Below are 17,076 nucleotides of genomic sequence, written 5' to 3'. Positions count from 1 at the left end.
TACCATGGGGAGTGGGGTGGTCGCCTGGTTGGGGGGGAAGTGGGGTTGGGGGAAGTGGGGTGGTCCTCTGACGTTGGTCTAGGGTGTTTGATCCCCCTGCCACTAGGACTCTGAAAACAACCATGATATCTTTGCCAGCACGTTCTATGCCTAATACCCAATAACCGTCATCTATTTTCTCCACAGATCTTACTGTTATAGCCAGGCTAATACATGAGCCTCTCCCGCTCGAAGAATGGCAGTCGGGAACCTCCTTATCACTGATCATGTCAGAGTCAGAAATGGTCCACCTAGCACCAAAAGGAGTGTCAACATTAAAATACCGAGCCAGTAAGGAGTGAGCGATTATGTGAGATCTAGTGGAGCAAGGGCTTATGCAAATGTATTTGCCAAATATATCCTCAGAGGACGCATCCTCCCTACTCCTCTCATCAAGAAAATCTCGCATATCCACCGGCATGTCCCCCAATGGTAAGCTAAACGTGGCCGTCTCCCCCTCGATTAAGGTCACTACCGGAAGAGTGGCCGTGGTCGTGCTTGAAATTGAGAAAATACACATGATCACTAAGGGGAAAAACACAGGCCCTACTCTGAGGCCAGCTATTGCCCTCCTGCATGTCATGAGTGACAAAAGTATGATGTATGTAAGAAATGAGAAATAAAAACAGGTGACCTTTGTGACACGCACAGTCAGTGTGGCTGAGCACCCCATCCTGCTAAGATTACAAGTCACGTTAACTGCCAATTAATTTGTTCCCTCAGCGTTATCGGAGGCCTCTGTGTGGCTCGGACAGATTTTACAGTGGGCTGCGTGAACCCAGGATGGTCTCTCTGCCACACGGATAGCCGTATGGGTGGTTAAAAGAACTTGAAACGGACCTAACCACCGTTTGGATTGCCAGTTCTTCTTCCTAAAATCTTTAATGACCACAAAGTCCCCTGGTCGTATTTTGTGGAGGGGTTGAGAGGCTGGAACCGGGAGCGCTGCTTTCACCCTCTGCCTGATTTTCTCCAATGCCTGTGATAAAGACATACAATACGTTAGTAACGCGTCTTCACACAATGCTGTTGAAGGAAGAGGTTCCCTTGGGTTACTACTTCCCACACATGGGGGCGTGGCAAACAGTATCTCATAAGGAGAAAGCCCAGTTCTTGATCTCTGTCGCATCCGCATGTACATCAGCGCTATAGGTAATGCTTTCGTCCATGGCAAATTAGTCTGTGCACATATTTTCGCTAATTTGTTTTTGAGGGTTCCGTTCTCCCTCTCTATCGCCCCCCCACTCTGCGGGTGATAACTACAGTGAAACCGTAAACTGATCCCAAGAAACGCGCTAACCTGTCGTATAGCCTCATTATAAAAGTGCCGCCCGTTGTCCCCGCTGAGAAAGCGGGGGCACCCCCACCGGGGGACGACCTCAGTGAGTAGTGCCTTCGCTACTGTAGCAGAGGTGGCCTTAGAAGAGGGGAACACTTCAATCCACTTTGACCACATGTCTACCATCACCAAACAAAATTTTTTCCCCTCTGATGGAGTCAATTCAATGAAATCCATCATCACATGTTCAAATGCTCTAGTGGGGGGCGGATGTGCTGCAGGTGGAACGTTTGTGCCCCTCCCTACATTGTGGGTGACACAAATAACACAAGCCTGACAATATTTCTGGGCATACGCTGAGAAACCCCTCGTGTACCACTCTGTGTCAATCAATGCCTGCATACCTCCCTTCGACACATGGTCTAGGCCGTGCGTCAGTTTTGCATACGCTGGAAACAGTGCGGACGGAAGACATGGATTACCATTTGACCCCACCCAAATTCCGCCCTCAAATACTGCCCCCGCTTTATGCCATGCTGCTCTCTCCTCTGAAGTGGAGGCATCCTGTACCTCAACCAATGGGGAAGGGGAGGGGTCTAAAACTAGAATATGGGGGTCCCCCTCCGATACAAAAGGTAGAGTTGCTGCTTGTTTTGCCGCAGCATCTGCTCTGCTATTTCCCAACGCCACCGGGTCCCGTGTGTTCCTATGCGCTGTGCATTTGCACACTGAAACTGCTGCGGGTAATAAAATGCTGTCTAAGAGAGCCAGAATTTTTTCATGATGCATAATCAACTTCCCAGAGGATGTGAGAAACTTCCTGTGCCTCCACAACGCCCCGTAGTCATGAATTACCCCGAACGCGTACCTTGAGTCTGTCCAGATTGTTATCACCTTGCCCCTCCCACTTATGCATGCCTGAGTCAGTGCAACAAGTTCAGCAACCTGCGCGGAGTAGTGTGAGGGGAGAGGACCAGATATCACTGTTTCATAGTCAGATACTACAGCATAGCCTGCCCTGGCCCTGCCTGTCTCTGGATCCCTAGAGGCCGACCCATCTGTATAGAAAACAAAATCAGGATTACTTTGTGGGACGGACGACAGGTCAGGCCTGGGTGTGCAAATCTCATTTAACTCTGCCACACAGTGGTGTGGCTCTCCATCGCCAGGAGATGGCAGCAGAGTTGCTGGATTAAGTACTGTGCATCGTTTCACAGTAATATTGGGCAAATCAAGCAATGTTGTATGATATCTGAGATACCGAGCCGCTGACAAGTGACTCGTCTTATACTCTAACAAAATGTGAGCGACTGAATGGGGTACCAAAAGAGTGAGGTCACTGTAGCCCACTATATCACGTGAGGCTGTGACAGCCTTCTCAGCTGCTGCCACGGCTCTCAGGCAAGGAGGGAGTCCCGCCCCTACTGGGTCGAGCCTGCTTGAGTAGTATGCTACAGGGCGGAGCCTGTCTCCATGTGCCTGCAAGAGGACAGACGTCATATGACCGTTTTTTTCATCTACTGTCTGTGTGAAAGGCTGTGTAGGATCTGGGATTCCCAGAGAAGGAGTGGTCTGTAACGCTTTTTTTAATGTTATAAACGCCGCCTCTCCCTCTGACGTCCACGTGACCTTGCCGGTCGATATCAGACCCTTTCCATGAATCATATCGCCTAGAGGGCTCGCCAACTCTGAATAATTTGGAATGAACGATCTGCAAAACCCACAGGTGCCCAAAAAACACATGACCTGCTTTTTTGTTATTGGTCTCGGTAGTCTGACAATTGCCTCAATTCTGTTAGGTGATAGCTCCTTTCCCTCTGGAGTAAGAATATGACCCAGAAAGGTGACACGCTGTTTGACAAACTGTAGCTTCGTTAGACTAGCTTTGTGACCCTCCTCTGCCAAGTGATTCAGTAGAGTGATAGTGTCCTCTCTGCACTGCTCCTTAGTAGGAGCTGCTATCAATAAATCATCACAATATTGCAAAAGAGCCGTTCCCTCCGTAAGAATCAAAGGGTCTAAACTCAGCCTTAGCGCTTGATGGTAAATGGTTGGACTATCACAAAACCCCTGACAAAGTCTAGTAAATGTGTATGATTTATCATTGAACATGAAAGCGAACCAAAACTGACTGTCTTTGTGTACCGGAACACTAAAAAATGCATTAGATAAATCTACCACTGAAAACCAATTAGCATTGGCTGGGATCTGGCTCATTATGGTGTGCGGATTTGGCACATCCGGGGCCCTACTCTGGACAGCCTGATTGACGGCCTTGAGATCCTGAACAAATCTCCATTCTCTAGCCTGGCCTTCTCCTCTCACTTTCTTAACTGGGAATATAGGCGTTCTGACTGATGAATTTGAACATGGCACTATTACTCCTTTCTCAAGTAAAGATTCGAACACCGGTCGGATCCCCTCCACAGCCTCTTTTTTCAACGGATACTGCTTTCTTACAGGCCTATAGTCACTTTTAGGCACTATGACAACAGGCTCTGCATTTTTAATGAGCCCCACGTCATACTTGCCACATGCCCATAGAACAGGGTTCACTCCCACAAGCTCATTAGGCACCCCTGTATCTACCCACAACTCATCACTGTACTGTTGCCCCCCTTGAGTGTCCTCCGAGTCAGGGAGCATGTACACACTTCTTATCGCTTTGCAAATAAACGGTGCTATCGACATTTTGTAAATGCCCTGCAAGGCAGAATACATCACCCCGGGTCGCTCAGTCGGCCCCCAATCAGACACGTCGTTACACCTTGCGGCTAAAGAGCTCAAGTCCTCCCATCTGTCCGTCACATGTTTTGACAAGCACATGTGAGGCCTTGAGTCTGGCATGCTATAGATTTCCCCCTGTTCCCGATTCAGCTCCACCCCCATTATACATCTCTGATTATCCCAATACAGAGCAGAACAAAGGATTTCATCATCTATCTTGGAAAAGAAAAGATCACTAAATTCAGGGTCCGGGTCTTGTGATACCTGCGCCGTCATATGTATCTGGTGTGCCCCCATAAAATCCGCGTCTGGCGGAACAACTGAGCGAGCCATCTCAATTAATTGAGACGCCATCTCCATTTCTGCCCACCATTGGTACAAAAATGAAAAAGGGAAATATGATTTCAAAAGTGTGTTCTCTGACTTTGTCACTTCCACCCCGCTCGGCGTTGATATTAATTGGATACCCAGCAAAATCATTAAATCCCTCCCCAAGAGATTAAACGGACAAGCAGATGAATATAAAAATGCATGTTTAAAACTCAAGTCCGCCTTTCCTCCATCCTGAATGACACAAGACATCGGCAATGTATAGTTTTCTCTGATTACAGCCCCTGATGCCCCCCTGGAAAATGCATAGCGCCCGCTTATTTTTGCCCCTGGACAACTTTTTACCGTAAGCACGCTATGTGTTGCTCCTGAGTCAACAATGAATGTCACCGGTGCATTTGAAATATACAAAGTCATAACTGGCATCTTTAAGTAAGCTGTATTTTCAAACTTTAAATATGTTTCTACAGCTAAAACAGGCACTCTACTCTCAATATGTGAAATGGCTTCCGCTATCAGTGTGTGCATTCCTTCACTTTGTTTTTCATTGCACATTGCATGTGTGCGAAGTCGGTTGAGAGTGTGTGTGTAGTGTGTGTTTATACTCTGCCTGCGGTCGCTGCTCTGCCCGGCCCTCCTCGCCTCGACACCCATCCGCTGCGACCCCCCTCCTAGTCAATGCGATGGCTCCACTCCATGTTCCTCTCCCCCTCTCTCTCCCGTTCTACCTCGTCCTCCTTTCCGGCGCTGTTGATGAACCTCAGCACGCCACTGCTCCTTTTTCCTCTCCCATTGATCCTTTTGATCGCAATCTTTGTGCCAATGATCGTTTTCGCCACAAATGAAGCACCCCCCTGGGCGTTGCCCCTGTTTTTTATAGGCCTTTCCCCTCTGATATCCTCTCGGAACTGTCTGGCCAGCTCCATCCTCCCTCGAAAGTTGTGTGACAGCTCTCACCAAAGTCAACTGTGATTCCTCATGTAACTTGCTGGCCTTTTTCCCTTTCTCCTCCAGGTCTTCTCTGTATCTTTGCTCAGCGTGCCTTGCATGTTTTCTCACATCTGCCAGCCTGGCATCCGCGACACACACACAAGAGTCCTTCACTTTTCCTGCGATAGTTGGAATCAGCCCATCTAGAAATGCTCTGCTCATGTGACTTTCCCACACATCAGCCTCGACCAGCGCATCACGTGCTTCCTGTAATCCGCTGTTGACAGTGAAAACCCCATACAGTCTAGTGTAATAGTCCTCTGTGCTTTCACTTACAATCTGTTTGCAAGCTGTGATTTTTTTCATGTCCACTCTGAGTGGGAAAGCCTCAATTATTCTGTCCCTTACTGCCTGTATGACAAGAGTATAAGGTCCATTGCTATCATGCGTCCAATCCCTGTGGCCCATTCTCACATCTCCGTCACCCAGAGCTGACTTAATCTTTGCGTAATGAGTTGGTCCCAGCCTCCTCATTAGCAGCCGCCGCAGTTCTGTGTTAGTGGGCATGAATTCCTGGCAGAAACTCAACAGCTGGTCCGCAAAACGCTGGCCTGATGCAGTTATGTCCGGTAAATGCCCCATAGCCTTTTCTCCGTCCTCATAATTCCACGGGCGGTGAACGAGAATCACCCCATCAGGCCCCGCTACCTGAACCATAGGAAATTGGTTACTGACGAGTAGCGGATCTACCTCAGAAGGGGCCATGGCATGTTTCATCATCTGGTCACTATAGTCAATTCTCTCCTGTTCCCTCATATTTCCCCCCCTGCTCCTCTTTTGTGGAGTCTCATCCGAAGACAACACCAACGAGGAAGGGTCCCCTGATGTGGACCTCGCCCCCATTATGACTTTTGACGTAGCCCGTGTATTTCGTTCCACGGACAGCTGGAGCTCCCTCAGCTGTTTGGAAATGTGGAAAAGGTCATCCGTTGTTGTCAATCCAGCCTTTGGCGTGTTCGGCTTAGGTGGCGTCGGAGGCTGCCACGGCACTGGCGGAGGGGGAGGTAGCTCTCCAGGGCAGGAGGAATCAAAGTGTGGCAGGAGAGGCGCCGGTAGTCCAGGTGGTTGCCACAGGGGAGGCTCAGTCGCCGGTAGTCCAGGTGACTGACGCAGGGGAGATCCAGTAGCCGCCGCCGGTAGTCCAGGTGGTTGACGTAGGGGAGATCCAGTAGCCGCCGCCGGTAGTCCAGGTGGTTGACGTAGGGGAGGCCTCACACACGGAAGGGCATCGAGGTCAGGGTCCAGACAAAGCAGCAACTCCACCGCCGTGGGGGAAGAGACAGACAGCAAAATGTTATCCTCTACATCGTCTGCAGGCAAAAGCTTCATCGTTCTTTTTCCCTCTCTCCTCTCTGCCTCCCTCTTCCATAGACCTAAACAAGCCTCTTGCTTCTCTAAATCCTCCATAACTTCTATTTTAACACGCTTCTTTTTCCTCAACCGACTCCTCACTTCCCTCAATGCTTCCTCCAACTCTTTCAACTTAGTCAATGAGAAAGAACCCCCTATCGGAAAATTGTTTTCCTTTACCCACTTGTCGACGTATGCCACAGAATCTAAACCATAAGTGCTTCTCATATACTTCACTCTTCCACTTTCCTCACCCTGTGGCCCCGCCAACTTGCTCCTGCTTCTTCCCATAGCGCAAATAAAATAAAGATAACAAATATAACAAAAACAAACCAAACAAAACAAAACCAAACAGAAAATAAAAGTTAAAAAAAAAAAATAAAAATAAAAACCCACAATAAAATATGTGGCAACAAATCGTTTCCTCTGAACACTTTCGAGAAAAAAGCTCTGTGGAGTAGCGTATCACGCCTAATTATCGGATACAATGCCCCTATCTTATTTCCTTTCAGAAAAAACTGCAGTATGACCAGATAAGACAGTGGAAACCAATCACACGACCCCCTGACCCCCTATCTTTTGGCATCCCACGCACGGTCCAACTTCCCGCCTCCTTGTTAGGAAAACAACCAAAAAACCCAGAATCAGTGCCTAAAATCCTTTCCACTATACTCCACAGTACATTCTGCACACGCCTACAATATCGGATACAAATGTAATTCACGCCTAATTATCGGAACATACCTCTTAATTTAAAGTGTCCAGAGGAAAACCATAAAAAAAGTACCCCAAAAAAAACAATACTATGTTCCAGCCCTAGACAACATCTGGACTCAGAATCTCAAAATAACTTCCAACTCCCGCACGCATCCATATGGGTTTACCTGCCAGAGATGACAAAACAGTCGGTGTCCAGGTGTCCCCCCTTCTCCTGAATCCTTTCCCCGGAGGCTTAGGGCAGGGGATAATTTAGTATTCCCCTGGATTGCTCGTCGGCAATGCACCACTCTGAACTCCCGCTGTCTGGTCTATCTTGACACCCTAATGTAACTGTAAATCCTCGTCGCCATCTGTTGTGGGAGATTAATAATATAATAATGAGCAATAACTTGTTCTGAGTCCAAAAGCTGAAATAAGGAAATAGAAAATAGATTTAATTCCTCACATAGATCAATTGATAAGGAATGCACAGTTGAAGATCAGACCATGTAAACAAATGTCCGATCACCAAGTGAGAACGATCTCTCGTTCCCCAAGACCGTTAATACAAAATTAATATATACATATGACGTGGAAGGAACTGGAACATCACTCTGAGGATTGGCTGAAATGACTATTATGGCTGCTTTACAAGGAAAACAGAGCGGATCCCATAACAATGTCACTTATGGCCTTATAGCAAGGATCAACATAGATCATAACCAAATTGTTTTGACTGGCTAATGTGTGCTTCTCTTAAAGAGAAACGCACATCCTACGTTGATATCTGATGACAGCGCCCTCTCATACAATACCACAATGGTATGATAATATATTTCCACGACACTACCGTATGCCAACTTTAACTACCGGTAATTACATTTGCCACTATTGCCTTTAAACAATAGCTATCGACTGATATGCACAAACGAAGTCAGTTAACGTTATCGAACAAGGCCGTGTTTGTGTTTGCTAAGCAAGTTGTAACGTGAATGTCATATAACGTTACGTTACAACTTAACGTACCATGGCTAACTATCTGCAGCTAGCCAACTACAGTCCAATTTGTATCATTTCGTACGTAGGCTACATGAAAAAAGCTATGAGCACAAACCTGTTCAGTAAATAGCTGTCAATCTTGGTACATGTATAATTTACTCATGACATATTGCACAAAATTAGGGTCATTCAAAGACATGCTTGTTTAGCTGTCAAGCCAGCTTAATTAAGGTATTCTATTTCAGGTCTGAAATGGACTATAAACTTATATAAAGGATAAAGGTTCCCATTGTAATTTCATTGTAAAAGGTTTTCTGCATGAGATGTTGACGAAGCAGTTAAAAGACAGTGCATAGTATTTGCTAAATATATGTCAAATAATAATACAAGTCTATATAATATAATATATCAATCATATTATATTATATAGACTTGTATTATTATTTTACATATATTTACCAAATATAGTATATTATGTAATATACCAAACGTTTAATATGGCAGGGGAAATTACCTAGTGCGTTTCAAAACATTACAGCTGGCCAAAACTGCTGGCGGTTTGGCCCTCCCTAACCTCAAATATTATTTTTGGGCTGCTCAATTTAGACCCTTGCACACCTGGATTACAGATGATTTGTCATCAAGATGGTTAAAAATGGAAAAAAGACTTATCTACACAGAAACAACTTACTACCTTATTATTCTCTGGACATAAGATAAGGGAGGACTCAATAGGTGTGTGGTCCAGATTTACGATACAAATATGGAGAGAGGTCCAGAAAGAGTTCAGGTTGCCTTTAACATCGGGCCTGACCTCAATTGGTTTCATTGGGGACTTTACACCATCAACTTTGGATGCAGGATTCAGTGGATGGAGGACAAAGGGTCTGAAATTTGTTTACCAATTTATTCACTCCGGCCAGCTTAAATCTTTCGAACAACTCAGAGTGGAGTTTAGCCTAGTACTGACTTTTTCAGATGTCTCCAATTAAGTCTTTTTTTTGAAAACCAGGAAGATTGGGACAAAATTCGACACCCTTCTGCAATATTATAGCTAATATCCAAATTGATGCTTCAATACAAAAAAATCTTTCTAAATTATATCAAAACCTAATATCAATGAACCCCAACGACTCGCTATACATTAAGTTGAAGTGGGAGGCTGAGCTCCAACAGGAGATCTCACAAGAGGAGTGGTTCGATGTTTGTACTGAAGCACATGGTGACTAATTCTAATTCCTGGAGAGAATATAAATGGAAGGTCATTAGGTTTTTCAAGACCCCCTTATTGACTGCTAAAGCAGGTACGACTCCCACAAGCGAATGCTGGAGGGGATGTGGTGAACAAATACACACATTTTCTGGACATGCCCAAAATTATGTCACTATGGGATGATGTATTCAGGGATGTAAAAAAAAGTATTCGACATGGACATCCCACAAGATTTCAAAACTGCCATACTAGGAGTCATATACCAGAGGGCATTGAGGGAAGGAAAAGTGTGTATCTTCTTCAAATACTGTTAACTGCTGCCAAGAAAATGATCACAATTAATTGGTTAAAACCCAGTCCCCCAACACATAACCAATGGCTAAACAAAGTTAAAGAAATTCAGGACATTTCATTTTCTTTTTTAAATGGTTTGATCCACACATGTAGTATATTCTGGTTTACCTATTTTTTATTTATTTTTTATTTTACGCCCCTTCCCCTTCCCCAAGCATAGCTGTCTCTTTATGACACGGTACAGACATGATGTTAGTTGAGAACAAGTTGTAAAGTATATCTGCATATATGTACTGTCTTGATTTTGTGCTGAATAAAAAAATATATGAACCAGTATATTATGTAATAATAAATAATAATAAACTGTACTTTTGAAGAAGTCTTTATTCATCATGCAGTGACACACACATGCAATGGGTGGCACACACAGTAACACACACATGCAAAAAAATAAATTGGGTCGCAGATTCAATTTAGTCTCTGCGCTTGATCCATCCCGTCGTCCTCCCAACTGGTAAAATCAGACACATTTATGATATCTAAATAGACATCAAGGTCTATTCAGGTCTTTGACGAGAAATGATTGGTTCTCCACCAGAATCTCATAGAAGAGGTCCTTGCCGCTTGGCCCACTGGCGTTCAGGGGACCGCTATAGAGCGCCCTCATCTGGTCTTGACTGGTGCTCTTAGACATCACCAGATTGTAGTCTTCCTGGGTGATGACACCCCGGGCAAGGAGTTCATCCAAGATGGATGCCACCATGTTCACCCGCTTGATCAGGGTGGCCCGGTGCGTATCCACAAAGGAGGCTAAGGAAATGAAAACACACTTGTTGGTGACCTATTTCATCTATCATGCTGCAGTCATCATGTTTTGAAGCTTTAACAGAATAGCATACCCTTACGAAAAAGTATCATGTATTTCCAAAAAGGCTTCATGGTATTTCCATAATTCTTTTGTCACTACCACCATACTACGGGGATATTATGGGGGGGGGGGGTGGAAGGAGACGTGTGGTTACATTTCCGGGGTCTTCTGGACTAAAGCAAGGGTGGGGGTAGTTTATTGGCTTGGGGGTTGTTCTGTTTTGGGTTGCAGGTGTTCTTAATGGAGGGGGGGGGTCATAAGAAGTGAAGAACATAGGGTAAAATTGGAGCAGTCTGTTGGCTTGGCCAGCTTGTTTTTGTTTGGGTGAAAATATCAACCCCCAGGTTAGCCATAACTTATGGCTAAGACCGGGAATACAACGTTTAAACCCTGGGGTTAGCCGTACGACAGGGAATAAAACGTTTCAACCCCCATGGTTAGCCATACGACAGGGAATACAACATTTAAACCCTGGGGTTAGCCGTATGACAGCGAATAAAACGTTTCAACCCCCAGGGTTAGCCGTACGACAGGGAATACAACATTTCAACCCCAGGGTTAGCCATACAGCAGGGGTGCGTTGCTCATGGGACGGGGTTGCATGCCGTGCAACCGGCTCTGTGAGCAGAAGCACGCGCACACACATGCACGGATGTGCATGCGCGACTTTGCGCGTGCACTGCACACAGGAATGCGCTGCACTCGACTGATGCACCAACTCGCTAAGTCCCACCGGGCTACTTTGCATAACAATAGCACAGGTCGTCAGGTGTGTTCAAATACGTTCTAAGGTACATTCACACAAAACTTGTGAATGAAATGTGTTACATTCCATTCGTAGAGGCAATTAGGCATTGTCTTTAGTCTGTGCGTACGCGAGGGAACATTTATGCGCATGTGCGGGAGCGTGCGTGCACGTGGCGTCATTAAAACACTGTGCAACCAGCTTTGAAATCACCAACGCACCCCTGCCGTACAGGGAGTAAAACACAGCAACACTACAGTATTATTTAAGCACAAAAGCGGCACCATGGTGATGGCATACCATGGTAAATTACATGGTCAGTACTATGGTAAAACTGAAATTACCATCGAACTATGATGATACTTTTTTGTAAGGGTACATCTGAAAAATTCTATAGCATGGTTTACATAATGTTTACACATTTTAAAACATTATACTCTGCATGCATACTGACTTCCTGAAAAGTCATTGTTTGTTATTTATTAATTTAATACCCTGTCATTGCTCCTCACAAATGCCATACATAAATATTAAGCCTATTCAAGGGTATGATGTCAATGTTAAATAATCTAACTTTTCTGTGTAGTTGACTTGCATGCTGTAGTAGTAAACTAGACATGAACCCAATTCTGAATTGAGTTTCAGCAATTAACAAGGCAGGCGGTTCAAGGGCACTTAGTTGGGGGGGGGGGGGAATGCTACAATATAGTTTAATGCATGATTCTGAAGAGGAATATCAAAACCCACACATTTGACCGTAGAATACCTCACAATCTCACATACCTCCCAGTCCCCTGGCTGCAGGCGGTGCTCCTGCACGCGAGGATCCTGTGGCTGAAGCCGAGGATCCTGTGGCTGAAGCCGAGGTTGCTGTGGCTGAAGAACAGTGAGAGATTATGTAAGATTGCGCAACCATGTTGTATTCTTATTTAGGGTATAGTTAGGCCTATAGAAAATGTAGGCTAAGTTCAACACGTTTCTCTATAAAAAAACAGCATATATTTACAATTACAAAATAGCTAAACTTTGATTTGATTTGATTTTTTGATTTGAAGTCTTTATTTCGAACATGCAATGAATACAACAAAAAATAACAACTTTGGTTGGTAACAGGTGTTGTTCAATCTATTATGTAGTCGGAACCAAAAGTCATTAGTTTGCAAAAATGAATAACCTAAACTGTAAACTGTCCGTGTACTACTGATAAATCATGTGGTATAAATGTACAACTGCTTGTGTGTTGAGATTGTCGATTCACGCTTTACTTTCATTTTTGTTTTCCTTGTTTGATATTGTTTATTGTTTGTTATAAATGTGGTTTAACAGGGGGGAAATAATTTAAAAATCTAAATAGTAAAAAAAAATATATATAATAATAACTCAAACGAACGTGCAAAAAAGTATGCATTTTGCAGATAAGTAGACCATGGCATGCATTGGCTGATTTGCAGTCATATTATTATAGCCTGTGAAGCTATTAGTATTACTCACTTAGTACAGTACTCATGGCTACGAAATATCTGCAGCTCCTTTGTCTTGTGGCTATACAGTTATCAGTAACCCGTAGGGAACATTTATTTGAAGTGTAGCCTATTCTAAAACTTACTTGTCATTGCAGCCTCCAGGTCAGTTGCAATCTGGTTGCAGCCAATCGCCATCAATAATTTGACAGTCACTTGAATTACACCAGCTTCAGTGAAGGTTGAAACCATTAGATCTGCAATGTCCAAACGATCCATATTTTGTACCGTACCTCGACGAACGCGCGGTTCTTCTCTACGGTCAACTAATTGGTTCCGAAATCTCTTGAACTGTGTTTCGTCCATGTCGTCCAATGCTTCCCTTATAACACCGTTGACCGTTTGCATGTCTGTTCAAACGGTCTGTATTGTTGTTTTGATGACAAAATTTATATTTCTTCGTTCAGTGCAAAGGGCGTGGAGAAGGGAAGAGAGAGAGAAGTGCAGCAAAACGAAAGTATATATACGCTTTTGATCGCGCCACGCCTCTTTTTGAGGGGGGATTGAGTAGTGTGTAAACCCTTGTTTCGACATGCTGCCACTACTTCCGTATAGCAAATCAGCCCATGTAGTCCATGGGCCAGAGGCCAAAATTTCACTTGTCGGTGCCACTCACGGTGAATAAACGTACATATCATTTTTTCAAAGATCTATGTCTGTAGATGATATTTTTGTATGATAGCCCTTCCAGAGTGGTAGCTTAATCTTAATTATCAGGTCATGAAGTATACCTACCCCCTCAGGAAATTGCATTTCAGATGCTGGCGCATATCCTGTTTAGACTCACGTAGAGGACATCTGTCAATGTTTCACAATATTGTGTTTGGTATCATTTTAAAGGGGACTATGTAATCTTTCATTCAAGCTAAGATGTGAATCTTTCTGACCAATATAGAGGTCACTGGAACTCTTTGAACAGTCAACAACACACATTTTACACGATTTTCGCCTAAATGATATACTATCTTTTAGCCTTGTGTCATCTAGGAGCAATAGGGACACAACATACAAAATCTACAACACTCTCAGGACCATAAGGATTCAGGAAATGTATAATATGCCTATACTATTTCTTATCAGGGGTGATTGTGAGCCTTAAATTAGAAGAGCGGTATTAGGCTCCTATTAAAACTATACAGAACAGCCACTAGGATAATGTCACAAAGTGGTCTGTCTTTATCATACATATACAGGAAGGAGCAACAGGGGCACAAAATACAAAATCTACAACACTCTCAGGACCATAAGGATTCAGGAAATGTATAATATGCCTATACTATTTCATTGTTACGGGTCATTGTGAGCCTTAACCTGTCCATGAATGAACTTGCCATCTGACATTACAAAAAATCTAAAAAGATAAATGGTTATGATCAGGGCTGAAGTTGAATTAAAGATTTATGACTGTTTAGACTGCACTACTCTCTGTCACAGTGATCTCCTGGTTGTTCCCCACTTAGGTTATCTAACTATCGCGCCGCCGCAACCAGAAACACTGGCCTGACCTGCTTCTAAGTTCAGTGGCCTGACTGAAAAAAAATTATTTGCTTTTTTGTAAATGTTTTCAAGTACCACCAGCAGTACCACCAAGTACCACTAGTGGTACGCGTACCACAGTTTGAGAACCACTGCCTTAGAGTCTTCCTGTGCTATCTACTCTCTGGCACTAATGATCCTGATCATGCATCCCAGAGTGTTTTGCGGCTCATACAGTCATTCGGCCATGACATGGTATATGCAGTGACAAGCATCATGCAGTGCTTAGACCTGACAAAGATTGTCTGTGTCTTTGACCAAGCCCTGTATGCAAAGGCTGTTGAGATCACATGGAAACATGCTGGCAAGTTCCAGAATATCATCATCAGACTTGGGGTATTTCACACCATCTGCACACTGCTGGCAATCATAGGAAAGCGTTTCCAAGATGCTGGACTCCAAGACCTGTGCATTCAGTCTGGCATGATCGCAGAAGGCTCCATTGCTGGGGTCATGGGTGGCCGCAAGTACAACAGGGCAGTGCGACTACACAAGCTCTTGTATGAGGCTCTCATGCGACTGACATGGAAGGGTTTCCTCTCTTGGTTGGAAACAACTGAATGAGATGGTTTATTTGGATGAAACACTGAAGGTAATTGACAGCCTTGGGGAAAATGTCTCACAAGCCACTTTGAAGGAAGCCCTCGAGAACAGCTCTTGTGCACGCATCATAGAACTGTTTGAAGTCTACCGCAAGTTCCTCAGAGGTGGGAACAGCAGCCTCTCCAGCTTCTGGGTGTCCTATTTGGATATGGTCGAAATCTTGCTGGGGCTCATCCGAGCATCCCGAGAGGGAGACTGGATGCTACACTTGGCAAGCATTCGAGCAATGATCCCATGGTGCTTTGCCTATGACAGGATGAACTACGCACGCTACCTCCCCTACTACTACGCCCAGAGGTCTCAACTGTACATCACACACCCAGATGTGTACACAGAATTCATGAAAGGAGGTTTCTCTGTCCAACTGGGCCCCACTAATCCCTTTGGCAGGATCCCAGTTGACCAAGCTATAGAAGAAACAGTGAACAAAGACACCCAGACAGCTGGAGGGACGAAGGGATTCAGCTTGAAGTCAGGAGCTGTGGCCAAGTATTACCTAACCGCTGAGTATAGAAGCATGTACCTCAGACAGCTGAGAGACCTGACAGATCAAGGCACGTCCAAACTGTCCCATCCAGATCTACAGCGTCCAAGAATCAAGAGAGATTAAGCCGATGTCCAGTCTCTTCTTGACCTTATGCAGAACAAGTGGTTCAATCCTATGTCCCCTGATGAGAACGATCTGGTTAGCCTGTCCACTGGCTTCATGGCTCCACCTGATGTGACAAGAGATCTCCTGAGAGCTCATGAGATAGGAGAAGAGGCATACCAGGTATTCAAACAAACAAGGTTAGATGAGGACCCACCATCTTTAAAGTTTATGACAAGATGACCAAGCAAAGCCTGAAGACATTCTCCAGTGTCGGCACAAAAAAGCTAAAGGAAAGAAAGGGCAGGATGTGGTGCTGAGGGCAGACAGAAACCTGTTCAGCCACATGATCCTGTTGGCTGAAAGCAGGAAGATAGACATGAAAGATGTCCTTGCCCACCCACTGGGCCCACTGCCATGGGCACTTGCAAATGCTGATGGGTCTCTACGAAAAACAAACAAGGCTGCACTTGCCAGAGAGCTGGAACAGAATGTGTCTCCTGTTGAAGCGATCCCAACACCATCCACTTCCATCATTGATGGGATGAGCCTGGTCCAGAAAATGAATGGCAACAACAAAACCTTTGGACAGGTGGCAGAGTCACTCTTCACCCAGGTCCTCCACGAGGGGGCACAGAGGTTTGATGTTGTGTTTGATGTTTACCGCCAGACTTCAATCAAAGATGCTGAATGACAAAACCGGGGTGCAGACACTACGGTCCAATACAAGAACCTGGCAGGAGGACACCACGTACAGCAGTGGAGAACTTTCCTGTGCAGTCCTTCCAACAAGACCAGTCTCATCAAGTTTCTGGTGGAAGAGTGGAACCTCCCACAATACAGAAAGAGGCTGCATGGCAAAGTGTTGTACACAACCTGTGGGGAAACCTGCTACAGGTTGACAGATGGTGGGTGTGAAGAAGTAGCAGAACTGCAATCAACACATGAAGAAGCTGACACTCGCCTGCTCCTGCAGGCATCAGATGCTGCAAACATGGGCTCAAAAGCAGTCATCATCATAGCTGAGGACACTGATGTCATGGTGCTTTGTCTTGCCTTCCAGAAGGACATCACCTGTTCCATCTACATGAAGTGTGGGACCCAGAACCGCACACGATATGTGAACATCAGCAAACTTGCAAGCTCAGTTGGAGACAGCCTCTGTGACAGCCTAATTGGCTTACACGCCTTCACTGGCTGTGACACTGTCAGTGCATTCGCTGGCCGGGGGAAGCTGAATGCCCTGAAGATGGTGAAGAAGGATACTTCCTACCAAGAAACCTTCAGTGGACTAG

General features: G+C 45.0%; 1 protein-coding gene across 1 annotated transcript; it reads right to left on the bottom strand.

The window, feature by feature from the left end:
• Positions 1-10,295: 10,295 nt before the first annotated feature.
• On the bottom strand, positions 10,296-13,473 carry LOC311246750 (apoptosis-associated speck-like protein containing a CARD). Its single transcript, XM_084336979.1, has 3 exons — positions 13,140-13,473; positions 12,317-12,409; positions 10,296-10,730 (listed from the first exon to the last, which is right to left on the bottom strand). Exons 1-3 carry the CDS (start codon positions 13,399-13,401, stop codon positions 10,471-10,473), a joined length of 615 nt encoding a protein of 204 aa, XP_084193105.1. The 5' UTR covers positions 13,402-13,473; the 3' UTR covers positions 10,296-10,470.
• Between the last annotated feature and the right edge of the window lie 3,603 nt (positions 13,474-17,076).

This window comes from Notolepis coatsorum, assembly GCF_963971535.1.
Source record: "Notolepis coatsorum genome assembly, chromosome: 19".
NCBI lineage: Eukaryota > Metazoa > Chordata > Actinopteri > Aulopiformes > Paralepididae > Notolepis > Notolepis coatsorum.
The sequence above is the reverse complement of the archived record's forward strand: the minus strand, read 5'-3'. Positions and strand labels throughout refer to the sequence as shown.

Bases quoted from the DNA above. Each gene is read 5' to 3' on its own strand.
- LOC311246750 (XM_084336979.1), bottom strand. From the start codon at position 13,401: ATGCAAACGGTCAACGGTGTTATAAGGGAAGCATTGGACGACATGGAC. The intron at 12,410-13,139 runs GTAAGTTTTAGA...ACTGTTCTTCAG, and splicing joins CCTGGAGGCTGCAATGACAA to CCACAGCAACCTCGGCTTCA. The intron at 10,731-12,316 runs GTATGTGAGATT...TCATTTCCTTAG, and splicing joins TGCAGCCAGGGGACTGGGAG to CCTCCTTTGTGGATACGCAC.